General features: G+C 37.2%; 1 protein-coding gene across 2 annotated transcripts in view; it reads left to right on the forward strand.

The window, feature by feature from the left end:
• Window positions 1-21,617, forward strand: part of PIKFYVE (phosphoinositide kinase, FYVE-type zinc finger containing) — a gene marked incomplete at both ends in the record, with an annotated part of 78,410 nt that overhangs the window by 27,196 nt on the left and 29,597 nt on the right. For both annotated transcript variants that reach the window (XM_084252185.1, XM_084252184.1), the window contains 12 exons: window positions 3,562-3,621; window positions 5,207-5,336; window positions 5,731-5,911; window positions 6,905-6,979; window positions 9,051-9,158; window positions 14,313-14,453; window positions 15,081-15,207; window positions 15,452-16,608; window positions 18,192-18,292; window positions 19,439-19,510; window positions 20,369-20,540; window positions 20,813-20,991. In XM_084252185.1, coding sequence (XP_084108311.1) covers window positions 3,562-3,621; window positions 5,207-5,336; window positions 5,731-5,911; window positions 6,905-6,979; window positions 9,051-9,158; window positions 14,313-14,453; window positions 15,081-15,207; window positions 15,452-16,608; window positions 18,192-18,292; window positions 19,439-19,510; window positions 20,369-20,540; window positions 20,813-20,991 — 2,503 coding nt within the window. The remainder of the gene's footprint in view (window positions 1-3,561; window positions 3,622-5,206; window positions 5,337-5,730; window positions 5,912-6,904; window positions 6,980-9,050; window positions 9,159-14,312; window positions 14,454-15,080; window positions 15,208-15,451; window positions 16,609-18,191; window positions 18,293-19,438; window positions 19,511-20,368; window positions 20,541-20,812; window positions 20,992-21,617) is intronic.

The raw sequence follows: 21,617 nt of genomic DNA on the forward strand, positions 1-21,617 counted from the left end.
AGTGATGTGAGATTGGTAAATTGGAGCATATGTGAGATGATTCTGTCACCTTTGATGTTGATAAAGCATTAATGGTCTGTTAACAGCTCTGTTGACAAAGGACAATTTTGCACTTTACATCTGTTAAAGAAGTAGTTACAGGCAGTGGTCATATGTCTTAAAATCATAAGTTCTGAAGTCTCTATTACCTTTATATAAAAAATACACGTAAAAAGCTCAGTGTGTTTGGCAAATGTAAGAACACAGTAATGCCACTGTTAATATAACGTGGATTTGTAGTTTATTTTAATGGTTGTGTCAGATACTGAAAGTAACATCTTGATGTCATTAGGAAGGAGATACTTCTAGATTATGCTTTAAGGCTTTCTCTTTTTTTAGTTATGTATCAACAACTTTTGGTCAGCAGTCTTCCATGTTTTTCAAAAGATTCACAAATCATTACAATCTGGAAAAAATATCTGGTATGTTGGATAGCACAATTGGAATTTAAAAATCTTTATTTTCTTAAGCAATAGACAAACTAACAATATGGAATGTGACACAAACATAATGTAATAAGCCTTTAAAAGTTTACTACTAGGGCCTCCCTCGTGGCGCAGCAGTTGAGCGCTGGGTTGCAAAGCTGCCTGCAGCCTCTGCAGCGCCGGTTTGATCCCCGGCCGCCGGGCGAGGGTCCCATATGGCGCGCAGACCTCTCCTGCCTCCCGCTGCTCCCCTCAGCAGTGTACTTCAGTCCTTCTGCCTGTTCTGCATCCCGCTCTGGCTCTGGTGAATTCTCTCACCCTTCCACGCTTCTGACTGTACCCAGTGCTTGTATAAATAAATAAATAAAATCTTTAAAAAAAAAAAAAGTTTACTACTAATACTCTGGAGAAAGCCATTCTTACTAGCTCATGGTGTTGCCTTTTGGTATCTGAAAGAAATTACATTTATTTTGTATTTTACTGAAGGAAAAAGTGTTCAGTAGTTTGGAATAGTGAACTGTGTACTGGGAGTGTCCAGATGGCAAATGTCCATCTTTCAGTGTTATTGAGGATCGAGGCCTATTTTGTGTAAGAGGTTAGGTAGACTTGGTGACTTACTTGTTTAGGTAGATTTGGTGGTAGAGGTTAGGTAGAGGTTAGGTAGAAATTGGTGACTTACTTCCCTTTAATTCTGAATCTCAAATGAAAAACCTAGGTGTAGAATTCTTAAGAAAATAGAAATATAAGGAGTGTAAGGAAGCCTTTGGCCTACTCAGTAAGGGCAAAATAGAGGAGGTTCCAGCACTGGAAAGAAGGTAATTATAAGACTGACCTCTTAGGTCATTTGCAACCTTGAGAATCTCTAATTTGAGGGCTTTATAATTCCCTTAAGAAACATTTCTTGTATTCACAATTATTAATTTTTATCATTAAAAAATGATTCTTTTCCCATTTTTCTTGTGAAGTTGAAATGTAGTGAATTGTTTTTTCTGCTTTGTAGTAAGATGAATACTAATTATCAGAAATTAAAGATTGTCAGAATGATTTAGTAGTAAAGTGAAAGAATAAGAAACTTCTCTGTCCCTTGGTTTTTATTCTTCTTATATACAAATAAATGCAAGTAGGTTTTTTAAAATTTTTCCATTGAATTAAAGTTAATACTACTGTATTTTAAGGGATTATCCTATATCATCTGAGGAAATCTGGGGTATAAATTGGTTGATACATTATCTGTAATTAAAAAAATTGTTCGTATTTTTGTAATCTTATGCGAACCTCTCATTTCTAAAATTTGTAAGACTGCGATTGATAATCAAGCCTTTTTGATTAATTTTTCCTGTTGGTTGTGGAGAGTCGTACAGTGGGAATGTTTATTGCTATGTATACAAGCAGGATTGTGAGCCATTCTTGGAGAGTTAGCAGGAAGAACATGAAAATCATGACTTTCATAAGCCCTTAGACCTCACTTCACAATTTAGGAAAATGTGGGATATGGGTGCAAGTTAAACAGCACCATGAGGGGTCAATCCATCAAATCCAGAATGTGGGACATTCCGTAGGATATTTGTCCTGAGCTCTTTCAAAAATCAGTATCATGGAAAAGAAAAAAAATGAAAAGAGAGTGAAGAAAGTGCACTGTATGAGCCTTATTGGATGCAGGGTTGAAGAGAAAAAAACATTTATTAAAACATTTTGGCAACAGATAAATTTGAATGTAGACTGTAATTCAGAGATATTAAGACATTGTCACTTTCCTTAAGTCTGTAAAGGCCATCATGATCACAGAGAAGAGTGTCTTTATTTTTAAAAGATGCAGGTTGAAGTATTGGTGGTGAAGTGCTCTGATGCGTGTAACTTCAGATGGTCAGGGCAAAAGGTGAGCCTATGTATAGAAAGAGATCAGTTATGGCAAGTTGTTAACAGTTGATTAATCTAGATGTAGGTGGAGGATATACAGGTTTATATATATTTGACATTTTTTCATATAAAATGGAGCAGTCCAGCCCTTTGTGAATTTTGTATATGTAAATATGTTTAAGCTTTAGTTTGAAAAGTAAAACTTGTAAAGCAATAACTTAATGGACTGAACAGGCGTTAGCATTTTTCACTCCTATGATGAACGGGGGTTCACATTTTTCACTTCTGTGAAGGAGATATAAAAATATAACAGCTGTTTTTACTCAATTTTATTATATTTGACATATTTGATTTTTTAAAATCATTTTTTTCCTCTACTTGTTAGAAGGATGAGCATATTGGCTTATAGACATTGCCTTTTGAAGCCCATTTTTAATAACTGAGAGCTACTTGGAAAGAATTTTGTGGAGAATTATTACCCTGAAGACTTGAAATACACTGTGGTTTAATTTGCATGGTGGAAGGAACCCTATTTGAGCTATGCTTGGTTACAGATCTAGAGAAAATTTCATGGGGAAGTAAAGGCTAAGTCTCACTTGTAAGAAAAATATTCAGTATTCAAAAAGTTCTAAAAGAACACATTGAGAGTTGCCCAGCAATTTTGGCAACCATTTGCCTGTGTTTGGTTGGAATTTTTGAAAAACTGAAATTTTAGTTATGATACTAATAAAAAGGTATCAGTTATGTCTTTATTCCCTGTCAGCATCACTATTGATTTGTTTTCTAGCTTAATTCTGAAATTTAAAAAATACCATATATTGTGTTTGTCAGGTAGCCTCTATTTGTGAACTTTTTTGTTTATAAAGTCTTTGTTAAATAATACAGATATGAGAAAACTAGTGTAGCTTTTTAGGCTTGTCTTACAAATTATCGATCTTAATTTTCATAAAGTGGTTCAGATTTGAAAAGGGAAAAACAATTTTTTAGAGGTTGTCTGTCATTACTATTTCAAGGTTCTCTTGAATTATTAATTCAAGCCATAACTGTTTTTTTAGTATGAAATATGCAGAACCAGTGTAAAGATGCATTTTAACCTGAAGCTTTCTAGAATTGGCCCCACAGGGATGGGTTTAGTATGAGTAATACTTTGTGTGTGGGTGTGTTCTCTGTATAATTATGCTGGCATGTTGTAGTCATAGTCTCTCCTTCCTCCTCTCTCTGCTCTCTCCCTGGTATGCAGAATATTTGATGTCTGACAGTGGAGGACAACAACTCTCCATAAGTGATGCCTTCATCAAAGGTAATTTTATCAAATATGTACATGGGATGGTGTCTCTTTTGTTCATGGGGATATCTGTAAGGCCTAGCCCATTGATTGGTACAGAGTAGATAATGAAAATATGTTTGATTATTTTAGTGTCATAGAAAATATGTTTGATTATTTTTAGTTTGTACAATGACTTTGAGAATGATGAAACTAAAAATATAAACTTCAACTTGGTTTGAGAGATCTTTCACCTGAAAATTTATTGTTTAAAAGCTTATAAATAAAATTTGAATTTTTTTAGGCATAGTTTATACTTTCCATTACCATGAATATAATATAGAATATTACCATACATATCATTAAGGATTGTCAAACTCATCAAAAAAGTCCACAGGCAGATCTCATCCAGTTGAGCATACTGCTTCCCTTAAGGAGCTGGGTAGAGAAATGGCAAGCGATAGAGAACTTCCTCTGTTGATGACTTTTGTGGAGACAAAACAAAGTGTAAAATACAAACCTCCTCTTATCCCATTCCAATATAGTTTACGGTGGAGTAAAGACATACTTAATTGGTCCTTAACACACCACAGGTTATGCTGTAGATAATGGGAGGGTGTCAAGTGAAAGAGAGAAGGTAGGGCAAGGGAGGTACTAGGGAGGCCACTTGCAGCTGGCCTCATCACATACCAGCCTTTTCTAAATTTCCTCTGAGCATCTGGTTCAACTAGAAGTTTGTAACCAGCCGTACATAATTCAAATGTACAGTTTTTGCACCTCACCTTTCATGGACACATGCTGTATAGTGTGGTCTGCTGGACTTAAGTTTTCTTGTTTGGTTTGCTTTAAAAGGGGGGGGGGTTAGAGAGTTTGGAAAGCATTCCTCACCTCTTTTCTTTACATTTATTCAATTTATATTATTCAACAGCTTAATAAGCATCTTTTTTTGCAAAGAATCTAATATCTATTAATTTTTTATCTTGATTCTTAAGGATTTGTGAAATTTACACAATTTCACCTAAATTGTTACTTGTCAGTTCGGCATATTTCTTTATAGTTTATTTTTGGATTCAACTTGTAAAACTTTGCTAAAAAAGCCTTTATTGCAATATTGAGAAACAACCTAAACATTGTTTGGACAGCCTTTCTACACTATGCTGTGCTGTTTCAGACACATCAGAACTGAGCTTCTCTCCTTAAAATTTGGCACCTGCTTGATCACACATTGTTCTGCTAGCATTCAGATTCTGTTGAATGTAGTTTTCAATTTGTGATTTTTATGGGAAAAATTGACCCCCTTCCTTTTTTAATGTACTTGAATAAAGAACAGTGTAAAAATTTCATGTTATTTGTTTTCAGAAACTGTATTTATAATTACTGGTTTGAGAGCCCTACTTGCTTATGTAAATTTACTTTTCACAGATCTATCTCTGATTTTGACTCTCATGAATATGGATGATCGAACTCAGGCTTAATTTTATTTATGTATTTATACATATACTTTCCCTTTCATGCCAGTTGGCCAAGTTAAGACATTTAAAAAGAGAAATTGCGAATTTCTAAATCTGAGTAGATGATATGAACCACCACAGTGAAATGTAATTTCTTATTTTACACTTAGAATCCTTATTTAATCGTCGAGTAGAGGAAAAATCCAAAGAGCTTCCTTTCACACCTTTGGGCTGGCATCATAACAACCTGGAGCTGCTGAGGGAGGAGAATGGAGAGAAACAAGCCATGGAGAGGCTGCTGTAAGGCTTTTAAATTTTAGTTTTCCATTTTTAATAATTTCAACCACTTTAAAGGCATATGCACAGTTCTTTTTTCCTTATAAAGTCCTAAGATTACTTACGAATAAAATCTGTTCTGATGAAATTTTAGTGAGCAAGAATCCCCAAAGTGTGTTTGTCTGTCCCCATTGTAATTTAAGTGTAAACTTTTATTGAATTAAAGGGATCATCTTAATTGAAGATTTAATCACAGATTGCATTTATATGCAGAATCATGAAGGTGCAGCTACATTGAAAAAATAAAGTTGACCTAGCTGATTTATCTATGGACATAATATGCTTGTTTCATTTTCAATGTTCTTGTTTCTGGCAGTATTCACTATATATGGTCTTCTTTCTTGTGATATTTTTATAGTTCAGCGAATCATAATCACATGATGGCACTACTCCAACAGTTGCTCCATAGTGAGTCATTGTCACCATCTTGGAGGGACATCATTGTGTCACTAGTCTGCCAGGTCGTTCAGACGGTCCGGCCTGATGTCAAGAACCGTGATGATGACATGGATATCCGTCAGTTTGTCCACATCAAAAAAGTGAGCTCTGTGAACGTTTTCCTAATGCTAGGCAACTGGTGAGGTGGGCCTGGTTGTTATGTATCTCTTAATGGCAATTTTAAGAGGATCATTGCCTTGGGGAGTGGTAGGTGGGAGGAGGAAGTTTTTCTTGTCTGCTGTGTTTGTCAGCAGTGCACTTTAGTGGTCATGGAAGCCACTTGTGGAAAGTGAGTGGTGGTCAGAAGGGATGAGTTGCTTATAGGAGTTGAAACAAATAATTGCTTCTTTTTTACTTCTTCTCAACATATTATCTGTGAGAAGTCCTATTCCCACACCACACTGTCACTTTTTCTGAAGAAAAACGATGGGTAATTGCTTTATTTAGGCTGTAATGGGCTCCTCTGTGTATTTTTTTTGCCTATGATATTTAATTTTACAGTGACTTTAATTGACATATGGTACAAATTTGATTGGTCCAACTGGTTTTTAGAGTATCTCATAATATGTTAGAGAGTGAGAGGAGGAAAAATAGACAGTTGTGCTAGGATGCCATTAATTAATTATTGCTTGAAAGGAAGAACTACAGGGCCTCCCCGGTGGCACAGCGGTTGAGCGCTGGGTTGCGAAGCTGCCCACAGCCTCTGCAGCGCCGGTTCGATCCCCGGCTGCTCCCCGGCCACCGGAGGAGGGTCCCACATGGCACGCAGACCTCTCCTGCTGCCCGCTGCTCCCCTCAGCAGTGTATTTCGTCAGTCTGCCTGTTCTGTTCCCCGCTCTGGCTCTGGTGAATTCTCTCACCCCTCTGCGCTTCTGACTGTGCCCAGTGCTTGTATAAATAAATAAATCTTTAAAAATATAAAAAAAAAAAAGAAAGGAAGAACTATACCTTGAAACTTTCTGTGCTTATTTGATGACAGTATAGTTAAAATGAGAAATGGAAATGAGTAAGAGTATCTATCTGACTGGTTCATCTAAGGGTATCTAACTAAGACTATCATTGAATTTTTTTTGTTTCTTTCATTCTTTTATTAGATCCCAGGTGGGAAGAAGTTTGACTCTGTGGTTGTCAATGGATTTGTTTGTACCAAGAATATTGCCCATAAAAAGGTAATGTGATTCCGTTCAACAGTAATGTTCAATAAACTACGACAGAGCAAAGCTAACAAGCTGGGTAACCATAATCATGGACGAAAAGGAGAATGGCCATTGAGAAGCAATAGCAATGTCTGCAATAGGGGTGAAATTTTGGAGGTTCCTGGAAGGTCTTCCAGAGCTGCTGACCACTGGGACATGGGTAATGGGAGATCATTAGACAGAAGGAAGGGGGGAGGAGAATGGGTCAGACTTTCACACCAATTGAATAATGATACTGGTATCATTTGTCCCCTGACCCTGACACATCTCAGGAAGACAAGGCTTCTGTAACAGACTGGACTCATTCCATAGGCATACCATTTTAAAACTCTGTTCTTTCTTCCAGAGCTAAGCTGCAGAACTGTCACTAGTACTCTGTTATCTTTCTCACTATGTACCTCTACCTTCAGCCTTGAGGTCTCTTTCTAGCACTAGCACCATGAGTGAGGTGAAATAGGAAATTCCTTGATTGTAACATACAAGAGGGGGAATGGCAGGAGAAGAGGTTGGAGGAGGTAGGCAAGGGCTTTGTATCCCACCAAGGGTCTTGAACTGTATTCTGTAGTTCTCCGATTTTTCAAAGTATATATATCAGGATTCTTGTTAAAAGTGGAGTGTCCTAAAACTGCCTTCTTGATGTTCTCATTCAGTAGGCTTAGGAGAGTGAGAGAGTGGAGGTAGAGAGGGGAAATTTGGGATTCCTTTTAAAATAGACACTGTAGGTATTTCCACTGTCATTTGTATGTCCTTGCATTTCAAGCATCGATTGGCCTATATGATGCTGTTCTCAAACCTTGCTGAGCTTCAGAATCACTAAGGGAACTTATTCAAAATGAGATACCATATTCTACCTCTGGGGATACTTATTTGCTTACAGTGAGTGCTCTGACTGATTTCTAGCCTAAGTTGTCTAGTTGGATGAACTATAATCCCGTTTTAACTCTTTTCTAAGCAAAGACTAGTAATTTACTTTTTGTATTCATCGCGTGTCCTGAACATTGTTAGTAACTGTAGGCAAATGAAAGTATGCTTGGATTTGGTATTATTTCTTTGCAGTGACTCAAAGTTAGTGTCTTCATAGTCTTACTAAAATAGCACATTATATCCACTGAAGTAGTACTTTAAGCAAAATGAATTGTGCTCTTCTCCAGAATTAGAAATTGTATGTGGGCCTAGTGTAACTACATGCATGAATGACTGTCTGACCATATTTAGAGAGTCTTTAATTTATACTTGCTGAAAGCATCCTGAATGTAGTTTCCCAATTGGTGAGTCACTGTTTTCAGTGCCTTTTGCTAGTGTGGATTGTAGAAGCTTGGTCAGTCTGAAACCTCGAGTGCAGGACTAAGGCTGTTCTGTCTGTGCTTGCCTTGTGTGGTTAGGGTAGATTGTCTCTGCTTCTGGAGTTGCTTGCAGTCTTCTCTTGTAACTTCTTGTTCCCAATCTGCTTGCTAATATATGACTGCTTGGAAATTTATTCTATTAGAAATACATTCTTGAGGCATTTTACTTCTTTCCTCCCTCCTCTATCCTTCTTGAGTTGCAGAAAGATTAATTTGCTGATCTCTTGGAGTTTGTGAATACCCTGGTTTTTTTTTTTTTTTTTTGTTTTGTTTTTTACTTTTTAAAAGGATAGGTTTATTAGGAAAAGGAAAGGAGAAGATACCACTTGCATAGACACAGCAGGCACAGGGGCTGCCAAATAGCCCATCTTTAAATTCCTTCCCTTCCCCCAATCCAGAACTTAATTATCTCTTCTTGCAACTGCAGAAATAAAAAATAGTTAAGACTATACAGAATGAGATTAAAATAACATTAGAAATAAAGCCAATTTTTGAAGGATTTTGCATTGTTTTGAACTAATTTATTTGCTTTGAATATGTGAATACCATGAAATAATTAAATGAGAGTATAATATTAATATTAATAAAATGAAGTCATCCTTAATTTAAGAGGGATTATGAACAGTGTGAATTTAAAATTATGGTGAAAGGAAATCTCTAAATAGCAGACTTTAAAAGCTTTAACAAATTGTTTTTTATAGATGAATTCATGTATTAAAAATCCTAAAATCCTTCTGTTGAGGTGTTCCATTGAGTATCTCTACAGAGAAGAGACTAAATTTACTTGCATTGATCCGATTGTGCTTCAGGTAAGAACTTTTTGTTCGACCAGTAATTTAGAGGGATATTGTGTGCTGTGATGCTTGCAAACTCTTACTTATTACCACTCATTCCAGTTGATTTGACAGGCAGGGAAACGTGATTGCTTGTTTCATTTAAACAATTTCTCATAAGACATTTTTATGTGTTACACTTGAGAAGTTTACTATAACCTCATTTACTCCTTGTTTTAGTGTCCAAATGAACATTTGACATTTTGGGAATATATGGAAGAAAAGTGAAAATCCAATTCTTTTATCTCTTCCTACTTGTATACATTGATTTACTTCAAGAATTTCTCTAACTTGCCAGGTTCCCAGTGATAATATCTAGTTTTTAAGACAGTTTATTCTACTAAAACAAATGTTTCTAGAATAACAATTAGCTTATAGTTTATTTTTTAATTTTTAAAAAAGATTTATTCATTTATGCATGCAAAAACTGGGGTACAGGCCAGAGGTGTGTGTGTGGGGGCAAGAGGATTCACCAGAGACAGAGTGGGGAACAGAACAGGCAGATTGACTGCTGAGGGGAGCAGCGGGCAAGACAAGAGAGGTCTGCTGCGCCATGTGGGCTGCCTCCCCGGCCGGCCGGAGATTGAACTTGTGCTTGCAGGGACTGCAGATGGCTTCATAGGTTGCGTTTCAACCCCCTGTGCCACCAGGGAGCCCCTTAAAAATAGTTTAGTAGAAATAATGTCTGGTGGAAGTTGTGTTGGTTTCTATGTGGCTTTCCTTAAGAGGGTCTAAAATAGCTGCAGTAGGGGTGTAACCCTCAGCAGTCTAACTCAGCTGCTACTCATGCAGGAAACCTTTTGGCTCCTACGTAAAGGCATTAAAAGTCAGCGCCTGGCCCAAGAACTTTCTCCTAAGAGAGGCACACCCACAGCCTTGGATGTCCCTTAAGAGCCCCACTGCTCAGAGCTCAATTGCCAATTGTACTGTTGCTTTTGCACATTTTAGATTACCCTAGAGGCAGTCTCCAGCTGTGCTGAGTTGCCTGTCTGGGCTGTCCAAATTCTCTCTCAACGTACCAGTTAGTTTGTTAGTGCTCTGGATATGAAGTTGCATAGGTTTTAAGTTTTCTGCCCCAGCCCCTTTTTCCATAAACACTAAATTTTAATTTCTAGTTGGTCAAAATGAGAGGTTTTCAGGAATGTGTATGTCATACAAAAGCACTTTATATTGGGTTCCAGAAACATTTGGCCAAAACATTACTTGAAAATTCATAGGTGATAGGCACATTTTCCCTGGAGTGATAGGGGCAGTCACTTTGTACTGAATTCATAGACAACAACAGAAGAAACTGAGGTAGTGAAAGACACAATGCCCCATGAAATTTTGCTGTATTGTTTAATGAACTGTGTTATGTGGGGTTTTTTCCTCTTTGGAATTCAGCTGTGTACCAGTAAATACGAGGAGTTTCGATCAGATATTTACCAACCCTTCCAGTTTAATTTACTATGCCTTTTCAGTGAAGAACTCAAATAAGGGATAAGGGAAAACAGTTATCATCCATGGAATCTAAGAGATTTGATCCTGGAGGTGTTCTGGATCTCACAGAGGTGTCAGTGGAAAACTTTCAGGGGATTAGATCATAACCATGTTGATTGTAAGATGCACCCTGATTGCATAAAGGTTAAAATGTGTAAGACTATATGTCTTGAATTGATCAGCTAGGTAGCTGGAATCCAGACTTTTTAATAAACAAGTTATAGTAAACTTACTTTCCCCCCTATATTTTTTCTTTTATTAATTTTTTCATTTTTTTACATTGATGCTCATTTTTGTGCAGTATTTAATTTCTCCCATCAGGTGTAGTCCTTGTAAATAACCCACTACCACATCAACTGTTAACCATCACCATGGTCCCTTGTGCTTGTCCCAACCCTATTTTGATCCCTTTCCCTTCCCCTCCCCTGCTGTATGCCTTGGATCTATAGTTGCCTACAAGTTTTATCTTTTTCTTTTTTTTTTTTTTAACCTTTTGCTTGGTTTTCCTATATTTCTCCTAAAGTGATATCATTTGATATTTTTCTTTTTCCTTCTGATTTATTTTACTGAACATAATCCCTTCCAGCTCCATCCATGTTGCTGCAAATGGCATGAGTTTATCTTTTTTTTTTTTTTTTTGGTGGGACTCTCGCCAGTGGCCGGGGAACGAACCGGTGCTACAGAGGCTGCGGGCAGCCTCGCAGCCCAGTGCTCAACCGCTGCGCCACCAGGGGAGGACCGAGTTTATCTTTTTTGATGGCGGAGTAGTATTCCATTGTGTATATACCACATCTTCCTGATCCAGTCATCTATTTTTGGACATTTAGGTTGTTTCCATATCTTAGCGATTTTAAATAGTGCTGCAGTAAACCTAGGAGTGCAGGTTTCTTTTCAAATTAATGTTTTTGTGTCCTTTGGGTAGATTCCTAGGATTGGAATTGCTGGGTCATAAGGTGGATCCATTTTTAGTTATCTGAGCATCCTCCACACAGCTTTCCATAGTGCTTGGACCAGTTTGCATTCCCACCAGAAATGTAAGAAGGTTCCTTTTTCTTCATATCCTTACCAACATTTGTTGTTGCCAATTTTTTTTTTTAAGATTTATTTTTATTTATTTATACAAGCACTGGGTATAGTCAGAAGCGCGGGAGCGTGAGAGAATTCACCAGAGCCAGAGCGGGGAACAGAATAGGCAGAAGGACCGAGGCACACTGCTGAGGGGAGCAGCGGGCGGCAGGAGAGGTCTGCAAGCCATGCGGGACCCGCCTCCGGTGGCCGGGGAGCAGCCGGGGATCGAACTGGCGCTGCAGAGGCTGTGGGTAGCTTCGCAACCCAGTGCTCAACTGCTGCGCCACTGGGGAGGCCCTGCCAGTGTTTTTTTGAATGTGGACCATTTGATTTGCACTTCCCTTATTATAAGTGATGTTGAACATTTTTTCATATACCTGTCGGCTATTTGCATTTCCTCTTTGGAGAAGTGTCTGTTTAGCTCTTCTGCCCAGTTTTTGACTGGGTTGGCTACTTTGTTTTTGTTGAGTTTACTCACTTTATCGCCATTCTTGCAATCAGGTTAACAGACTAAAGTCATTTTATAGTAGATATATGCTCTGGGCAGATACGTACTTAAGAAAGCAAGTCTTAATTCATATAACCCAAAGTGTTCGTCAGTGCTCTAAAACATAGTTTTAGCACACCTTTAACTTCTGCCATTCACACTTTTCAGTTTGAAATGATAGAATTATCAGCTGATTTTTTTCCCCCTTTCTCTTTGGTCCATCTCATGTAGAATAACTGATTAAAGGAGAAACTGATAGGTTAGTCAGAAAAAGGAGGCTAAGAAACAAAGGGCAAGGAAATAATTAGCATACGGCTCCATATTGTCTTAACAAGGCCCTGGTGGGAATGCTGCTGCTTCAGTCTGTGCTCAAGGCCTTCTTCCTGGTACTGTTTCCAGGCCTCCTTTTTACCAGGCTGCTTCATGTTCAATCACAGTAGTTGGCTGGAGTTGAAAATGAGAGGAAATGCATTTGCCATCCTTGCACTGGAGGCCAGAAACTTTTTAAAACCAATTTATTAGTTAAACTTTATTGGCACTGCATAGATAAAATCATGTTAATGGCAGTAAATTATGACTTAGTAAGCAGAGTAGGAAATGGACACATTTCAGGGAAAAAAAAATTCTATTTTGCTAATAATGGGGAAATTTGAAAATTTATAATTTCTGACACCAACAGAGAAAGATAAGAAATGTACTCCATAAAAGGATAGTTTAATTGCAGAGATTAAGTGCATTCATTATTGGTGGCAGTGACTGTCAGTACAGTCTTTTTTTTTTTGCTGTCATTGTTTTTTTTTTTAATAAATTTTATTTTTATATTCCCCATACAATTGCAACTCCCTTATTTTGACCCCAATCCCTCCCCTCCCCACTCCACACCCCCCATAGAGTGTCTCTGGTTCATAGTTTTTTGTTGATTTTGATTTTCACTTTCTTATAGTTATTCATTTTCCTGGTCCCTTATTTAAGTTTTCTAGATTCCTGCTATGAGTGAGACCATCCGGTATTTTTCTTTTTCTTTCTGGCTTATTTCTCTGAGCATGATCCCAAACTCTTGCCACATATGGAGTATTAAGTGACAACATACTCATAGATTCAATTGTCTCCTGACTGCAACCCAAGAATTTTATGAAACAATTAATTGTATTGTTTTAACTCTGATTATTATTTACAATATTCATTTGCTTTGACAATAAACCTTTGTCATGAAATTGTACTAAACCTTCTGCTTTAGATCTTTATAGCTGTTCTGGATGGATCTATTGGGAGGTTGAAATTAGGAAGTAAATGAAATAGCATGTATTAAAGAGTTCTTTATCAGATATTCAAAGGAAGAGACAGTCTGGCTAGTTTCAGAATGTTAAAGGGGGAGTCCCTTATTGTATTAAAAAATTAGGAATTGCTCTCATTTGCGGAGTTGCAAGATTAGGTTTTTTGTTCTTGTTTTATTTTAACCTCTCAGAACTAACTAATAAGATCATTGGGTTTTATATTATAGGTCAGTAAGAACTGAAAATCCTTCAAAGTAAAGTTAGTGAGTCAGAGTCAGAGAATGGAATTTCTCCTAAAAGTCTTTCAATATTCCAGTGCCAAGCCAGGCTAGGCAGACAGGCTCGGCAGGACGGCACAAATCTCTGGCCTCTCTGGTGTTTACCCTGGTGTTCTCAGTTTTGTGTTGTCTCGTGGTCTTGCCTCAGTGTGGTCCTCTTCAGAGTGGTCTTCGAGGTGACACTGCTCTTTTATCCCTGATCTCGTCATAGGTGCCTGCATTGCTCACACCCATGTTCCCTGGACCCAGGTGTCCATAATCATGGCAGGCGTGCCCGTGCCCACGCCTCGCAGCCTCGGGCATCCACACTGGCAGCGGGAGAGCATAAAAAGCCTGATTTTTAACTTCATTTACCCTACAAGTATAATCAGCAGTTTAGAATTATGAATAATATTCCTACTTGTATTTGTATTAATTTGCATGTATACTTATATGTGGATAAAAAACTTAGACTGAGGTTAATATTAATAAAGTATCTCGATATTTTAATATGTCTAGAAGTTGAATTGTACCAACTATAATAGTTCTGATTTTTCTTCCTTAGGAAAGGGAATTCTTAAAGAATTATGTTCAGCGAATAGTTGATGTTCGACCAACGTTGGTTTTAGTTGAGAAAACAGTGTCTCGGATTGCCCAGGATATGTTACTGGAACATGGCATTACATTGGTTATTAATGTAAAATCAGTGAGTTTTCTTATTTTTTCTACTTTCACATCATTTTAAAAAAGTTACAGTGTTTATATGCATGTGCATTTGATATTCATGGATCTTTGTTTATTTGTTTGCTGTGCCATACATATAGAAAGTAGGACAGAAGGCATGACAGCTATTTTATTATTTAAAGAGTGGAGAATCACTCAGAAAGTGATTTATTATATTACTGTATTGTTAGCACTCATGATAGGTGTCTTCAAAACCAGAGGTGTAATAGACATTAGTTATTAAGAAATATTTGTTGAGCCTTCATTTTGCTTGGAGAGTTGTACAAGCAGACAATGTTCTCTCCTAAGAAAAGTTAGCCTCTTGAAAGTAGAGGCCAATTAATTCCTCCCCCACAAACCTCACCCCCATTCCTTAGCCCCTGCCAATGCATATGCATAATTGCCTTCTGAGAATGTTATTAGCATGAGTATAGTTTGTTACTGGGCACATATTGATTTCAAAACAACAACGATGTAATCTAGAATGTAGTAATTTTTCATAATATGAGGGTTATTTAAAATTTTTTCCTATTCCTCATTCAGATTAAATCTACTAAGACTTTTATTCTCACCTTTCTAATTTTATAATATAATGTTTTTCTGTTTTTAGCAAGTTTTAGACCGAATCAGTCGAATGACTCAAGGTGACTTAGTAATGTCAATGGACCAGCTGCTTACAAAACCACACCTGGGCACCTGTCATAAATTTTATATGCAGATGTTTCAGTTACCTAATGGTGAGTGATCTTTGGCATAGAGTCACCTGAGAGTGGGCACTTGAGGAAATGAATAAACTTATCAGCACCACAAGGTTTACTTAATAGGAAGTCTCTGTTAGTAGTGATTCAATGAGAGGATAAGCAACTGTTGCCTTTTTTATTAAGGGTTTTTCTTTTATAGATGTTTAGATGTTGATTCATTCTGTCTGATCATCTGAATTGCCACATAACCTTCTTTTAATTTTTGTTTGTATCTTTATAGATCAAGTCAAAACACTGATGTTTTTTGAAGGCTGTCCACAACATCTTGGCTGTACCATTAAGCTTAGAGGAGGTTCTGATTATGAGTTGGCTCGAGTTAAGGAGATCCTAATATTTATGATCTGTGTAGCTTATCATTCTCAACTAGAAATCTCTTTCCTCATGGATGAATTTGCTATGCCTCCTACATTAGCACAGAACCCTTCCTTCCATTCTCTGATTGAGGGACAGGAGGATGAAAGGCCTGCCCAAGAGCAGTTCAGCGGAAGTCCCCTTCCCTTGGAGCCTGACTTCCCTCCAGAATGTCTACCTTCTGATGATAGCAGTTTGTTGGAATCAAAGATTGTGCTTGAGAAGGGTGACCAAGAAAATAAAAGCATTCCACAGGAGGCTTCTTCTTTGAAACATCAGGAGTGTGCCCCAACAGCTTGCGCGGCAGGTGTCCCCTGCGCTCTCTTTCCATCAGTCCCAGAGTCATTGTTGCCCCTCCCCGTGGATGACCAGCAGGATGCCTTAGGCGGTGAGCAGCCAGAGACTTTGCAGCAAGCAGATGAGCTCCAGGATCCCAAAAGCCAGATGAGAGCCTTCAGAGACCCTTTACAGGATGACACTGGATTGTATATTACTGAGGAAGTTACTTCTGAAGATAAACGAAAGACTTATTCTTTGACATTTAAACAGGAATTAAAAGATGTGATCCTCTGTATTTCCCCAGTAATCACCTTCCGGGAACCCTTCCTTTTAACTGAAAAGGGGATGAGATGCTCTACCCGAGATTATTTTGCAGAACAGGTTTACTGGTCTCCTCTCCTCAATAAGGAGTTCAAGGAAATGGAGGGCAGAAGGAAGAAACAGCTGCTCAGGGATCTCCCTGGCCTGCAGGGCATGAATGGGAGTATTCAGGCCAAGTCTATTCAAGTCTTACCCTCGCATGAGCTAGTGAACACAAGAATCGCCGAACATCTGGGTGATAGCCAGAGCTTGGGTAGAATGCTGGCCGATTATCGGGCCAGAGGAGGAAGAATTCAGCAGAGAAATTCAGACCCATTTGCCCATTCAAAGGATGCATCTTGCACCTCAAGTGGCAAGTCAGGAAGCAAAACTGAAGGTGATGAAGAGAAAGGATTGATTCCTAATGATGCAGTTTGGTCGACAAAGGTGAGACCACTTGGGTACTTGTGTAAATTTAGAATATGTTGAAAGCCCTTCTCTGGCAGCCTGAAAAAAAAAAAAATCAAATATAAAAATCACATTCAAAATTGTTAAATATTTTTTATATATGTATACATATATATATTTTGTCTTGAGTTTGTTGACTTATGTTTTGCTTCAGAATGTATGAAATAGCAATATAATGTCATGAAGCTGGGTTTTGAGACTTTGTAGCTGAGTTCACGGTTAACTAGGAAAAGCACTGAAGTAGGCGGAGCTGCTTAAAATTTCTAGGAGGTTGACTTGGCCATGGGTGATGTATCCTTGATCCTTTCAAGGTAATTAGGAGGAGCGGGAAGTTTATTATAGGAAATGGATCTTAGATTTGTTTATTAACATAAAACACTTTGCATTATTATTTAGCTGTAATAGTGTCCTTTTTTTCTTTTTAAGTAGAAATTGAGGGCAAATAAAGGGAGATTTGTTCATGGACTTATTAATGGCAGTGGTAATGAAACTCACAAACAAATCCCATCTCTGAATGAGGAGATACAATTGTTTAATAAAACAAAAAGATGTTCAGTTTTATTGGTAGTCAGGGAGGTGCTGATAATAATGGTCCACTGTTTTTGTGAGATTGGTGAAAAGCAAAGTGAAAAGAACCATGGTTAATGAGGCTGTACCTGTAATATTTAAGTTTATGTAATAAATTTTATGTAAACTTACATAAATGTATACAAATTTGTTGTATACATTTATACAGAAAGTGAATTAGTTTTTATGTACATACATGTTCTTTGATCTGGGATACTTATCTTTTATAATCTATTCCTGTAAAAATAAGCAAATCTTCTTCATAAGGTTGCTTACATTTTGTAAGAATATATATATACAAAGTTGTTTGCTGAATCATTGTTTCTTGTTTGCAGTAAAAAAAAATGAGCTGCATCTCATTAATAATCTCTATAGAGCCCATTATATATTTTCAAGTGTTAAAAAAGCAAATTTTGTTTTAATAGATGATCAACTCATTTTTCATAAAAACAGAATCACCTATAAATACTTGGGGTGGATGTTCTTGTGTGTTGTGTGTGAGCTGGCAAAAAGAATGTGTGGTTTTCAATCATACAGTGACTTTAAAAGACTTGATGTACTTCCTGAATTTCATGTACTTCTGGACTATTTGAATTTCAGCAAAAAGCAGTGGTTACCTTTCTTAGAGTGAAAAACAGATATAAAGTGCAAGTAGTAAGTACCTTAGAATTTAAATTTTTGGTTGTTGCAGATTGATTTCATAGCCAGTCATCGTTTGTATATGCATCTATTTAGTTAACTATTTACTTCCAAAATAAATTAATAGTTTTGTAAAAATAAAGAATAATTTAGAAAACTAGACATTTAGACATCTGTTTGTATTTTTAAGGTTACCTTAAACTTTTTTGATTGTTTCACCCCCAAAACTAACTTCTTCTCTTCTTTAAGTTTAGTTTCTTGTAGTTTTAATTGAAGACTGGGGTGGATGTTAGAAGCTTGCATTGGGCGTGGAGAGTGTTGTGACCTTCAAGTGCTCATCGTTCCTTCTCTTGCAGGTGGATTGTCTGAATCCTGTTAACCACCAGAGACTGTGTGTGCTCTTCAGCAGCTCTTCTGCCCAATCCAACAATGCTCCCAGCGCCTGTGTTAGTCCTTGGTAGGATTCGTTCCCCCTTGTGCTCTTGCATTTCGCTTAAGAACAAACTAAGGGAACTTAAAATTCAGCCATTAGAATTTTTTTTTTTAGGTATATAACATGCTGCTGGTCATGTATGAATTAATAGAACTTTTAAATCTATGAATTAAGTGTAAAGCTTGTATTTGGTTATGGATAGAAATAAAAGAGAGTACCTCAAATAAGAGGTATGAGTGATGGAAGATAAATTTGTGCGACTAAAAGCAAAAAATTTGATAACATAAAAACTAGTTTTTAAGCATTTTGATAGTGTTTATTAGGCAAATTTTCCATTAGGCATAATTTTTATAAAAGCATTTGGTCTTTTGCCTTACTAATGGGTTTTGTTCTAAAGCTTAAGTCTAAGTAAACTATGGACTGAAATGTTAAAAATTATTTGTTTTAAATTATAGTCACAAAAGCCTAGTTACTACATAGTTTACCTGTAGTTTTAAAAATACTGTGGAATATAATTGCTTGTTTTTGGAGCATTGTTTCCACGGTAAAATGTGTTCTGTATTTTAATTTTGAACACCAGAAACACTTATTTCTACCGAGATCAGCTTGTTTTTTATTTTTTTTTTTCTGGTAGTGATATAGTCCTAGAGGGCAGACTTGGAGCTGGGAGCCCCCATGGGAGTTTTCTCTGGGAATTTATGGACCCCTTAGGTCAAGGCTTGAAAATGATGTAGGTTTCAACAGAGGTGCAGCCAACTTTTCTTATTTGTGGACATTTAAATTAAGTATAAAGTTACAACTTTGTTCTCCTAAAGTAATAGGAGTTCCATTTTATGTTGGCAGAGAGAGCTTCAGCTTTGTAAAGGAAACTTGTATCTCTTCCTAACTCAAACTAGTTTTTCATGTAATACTATGGTTTATGCATCCTCATTAAATAGTTTCATAAGATAGTTAATGGATTAGGAGTGGATTAAGCTAAACTGCTGTAGTGTGACTAGTTCAAATCCATTTTACCAGATGAAGGAAAACCTGTTCCATAACAACAAAGAACATTGCTTGCTTTAATGTTGTGTGATCAGCATGTACAACAGCAAATCAGTTTATCGTTTCATGAGCTGTTTTTGCTGTGTGCTAATTCTTACATTTCTAAGATATGATCTCTTCTTTCAGGATTGTAACAATGGAATTTTACGGGAAGAATGACCTTACATTAGGAATCTTTTTAGAGAGATACTGTTTCAGGTGAGAACACATTTTCCACTTATGTTTTTGTTTTTTTTTTTTTTAAATGTAACACAATTGATAACTTTTTTTTTTTAAAGATTATTTATTTATTCATTTATACAAGCACTGGGTACAGTCAGAAGCGCGGGAGGGTGAGAGAATTCACCAGAGCCAGAGCGGGGAGCAGAGCAGGCAGAAGGACCAAAGTACACTTAATTTTGCTTTTTTGATACCCAGGATTTCAGATTCAAACAGATACATAAGTTGAGTGTCAGGTATTGCTGTCTGGCCTTCACTTTTATACCATTAGTCAGAGTATACTATCTAAAGAAGTAATCTATTTCACATTCAACCTGGGGAGATCTTACCTAGTTCAAATCTTTGGCCTCCTGATTACCCTGTGATTGTGATCCCTAAGATGTTTTCTGGGGTGGGGGGAGAAAAAAGGGGAGAACATTTGTTTTTACAGTAATTCAAGTGAGAGGCAGGAGGAGCTTAGGAATCAGCTCGACCTCAAGTCTCATGCTATCACCTGCCACTTATATGGAATAACAAGTAATTTAATCTTCTTTGCGGGGGCCCCCTTAGTGGGAAATAGCAGATTCCAGAAACGGCAGGGATTTTAATAGGTAAAATAAAATGTTTTAAAAATGTTCAGCAAATAGAAGGTGCTTAACACCTTAACTGCTGTGCTTTAGTTGGAGACAGGTATTCAGGTTCAGACTGAGTGACGTGAGTGGTACATGACCCTGCACACATCGACTCCCAGTTGTTACTCGAGAGAGGATGCTCTGCTTTCTCAACATTGTTTCTGGTTGACCACTGTACATTGCTCTTGATTTTATGGTTAATGTGAGGATTTTCTTTTTGTCAAAGACCCTCTTATCAGTGCCCTAGCATGTTCTGTGATACCCCCATGGTACATCACATCCGGCGCTTTGTCCATGGCCAAGGTTGTGTGCAGATAATCCTGAAGGAGCTGGATTCTCCAGTACCTGGGTATCAACATACAATTCTCACCTACTCATGGTGCAGAATCTGCAAGCAGGTAAATGTACCTATTACTATAATATTGCATATTAATATCATTTCTTTATTCATGTGGTTCTTTTCAGGGGAGTGGTCTATAATATTTTGTTATTTGTGATTGGGCTCTTATTTATTTTACCTACCAATGCTGTGTATTTTACCTTCCAGTATATGTATTGAATGTTTTTTTTTTTTAAGATTCTAGAAAAGAAAATACTTTTTTTTTTTTTTTTTTTGAGAAGAGATTCTCAATATGTAATTAGATAACAAGTGATTTGTGCTGAATTTCAGGTAACACCAGTTGTTGCGCTTTCCAATGAGTCCTGGTCCATGTCATTTGCAAAATACCTTGAACTTAGGTTTTATGGGCATCAGTACACTCGTCGAGCCAATGCTGAGCCATGCGGTCACTCCATCCATCATGACTATCACCAGTATTTCTCCTATAACCAGATGGTGGCATCTTTCAGGTGAGAAGCCAGAGTGACCTTGTGCACAATCACATTCTCCCAGGAAGGCTTTATAACATTCCACTGCTACTAAATTGAATTAATGAGTGGAAGAGTGGTGTTCCTCCTTCACTGCAAATGCAGAAGACCATAGTTTGTGCTAAGATATTTAATGTTACTATTTTATTTAATTCTTAACATGAGAAATAGGTATTATTATTATTATTATCCTCACTTCCAGAGCTAGCAAGTGATGGAATCATGCTCAACTCTGGTAGATCTGCAACTATAGTCACTTTTAACCACTATTTGGGAGTTGTCAGAAATTTTATTAAGATATTAACTAGCATAAGGTTAATTGGGTATTCCAGATAGTGCAAAGGATGGGTAGTTATCACTGTGGTATTAAATGATTTGAGAAAGTTTCAAGATCTGCGTTCAAAATATATCCAGGGTCTAAATATTTCTCACTATTACTACTCTGGGCAGAGCCTGTTTATCTTTTACTAAATTTTTACAGGCGTCTCAAAGCCAGTTTCCCTTTGTCCCTACCCTTTGCCTGTCCTCAGCACTGCAGCTAGAAAGATCTTGTTAAATGAAAATCAGCTCCTTTGCCCTAGATTTCTCACTGGGTGTCTGTTTCACCC

The sequence above is a fragment of the Talpa europaea genome (assembly GCF_964194135.1).
Source record: "Talpa europaea genome assembly, chromosome: 1".
In the NCBI taxonomy this organism is placed as follows: Eukaryota; Metazoa; Chordata; class Mammalia; order Eulipotyphla; family Talpidae; genus Talpa; species Talpa europaea.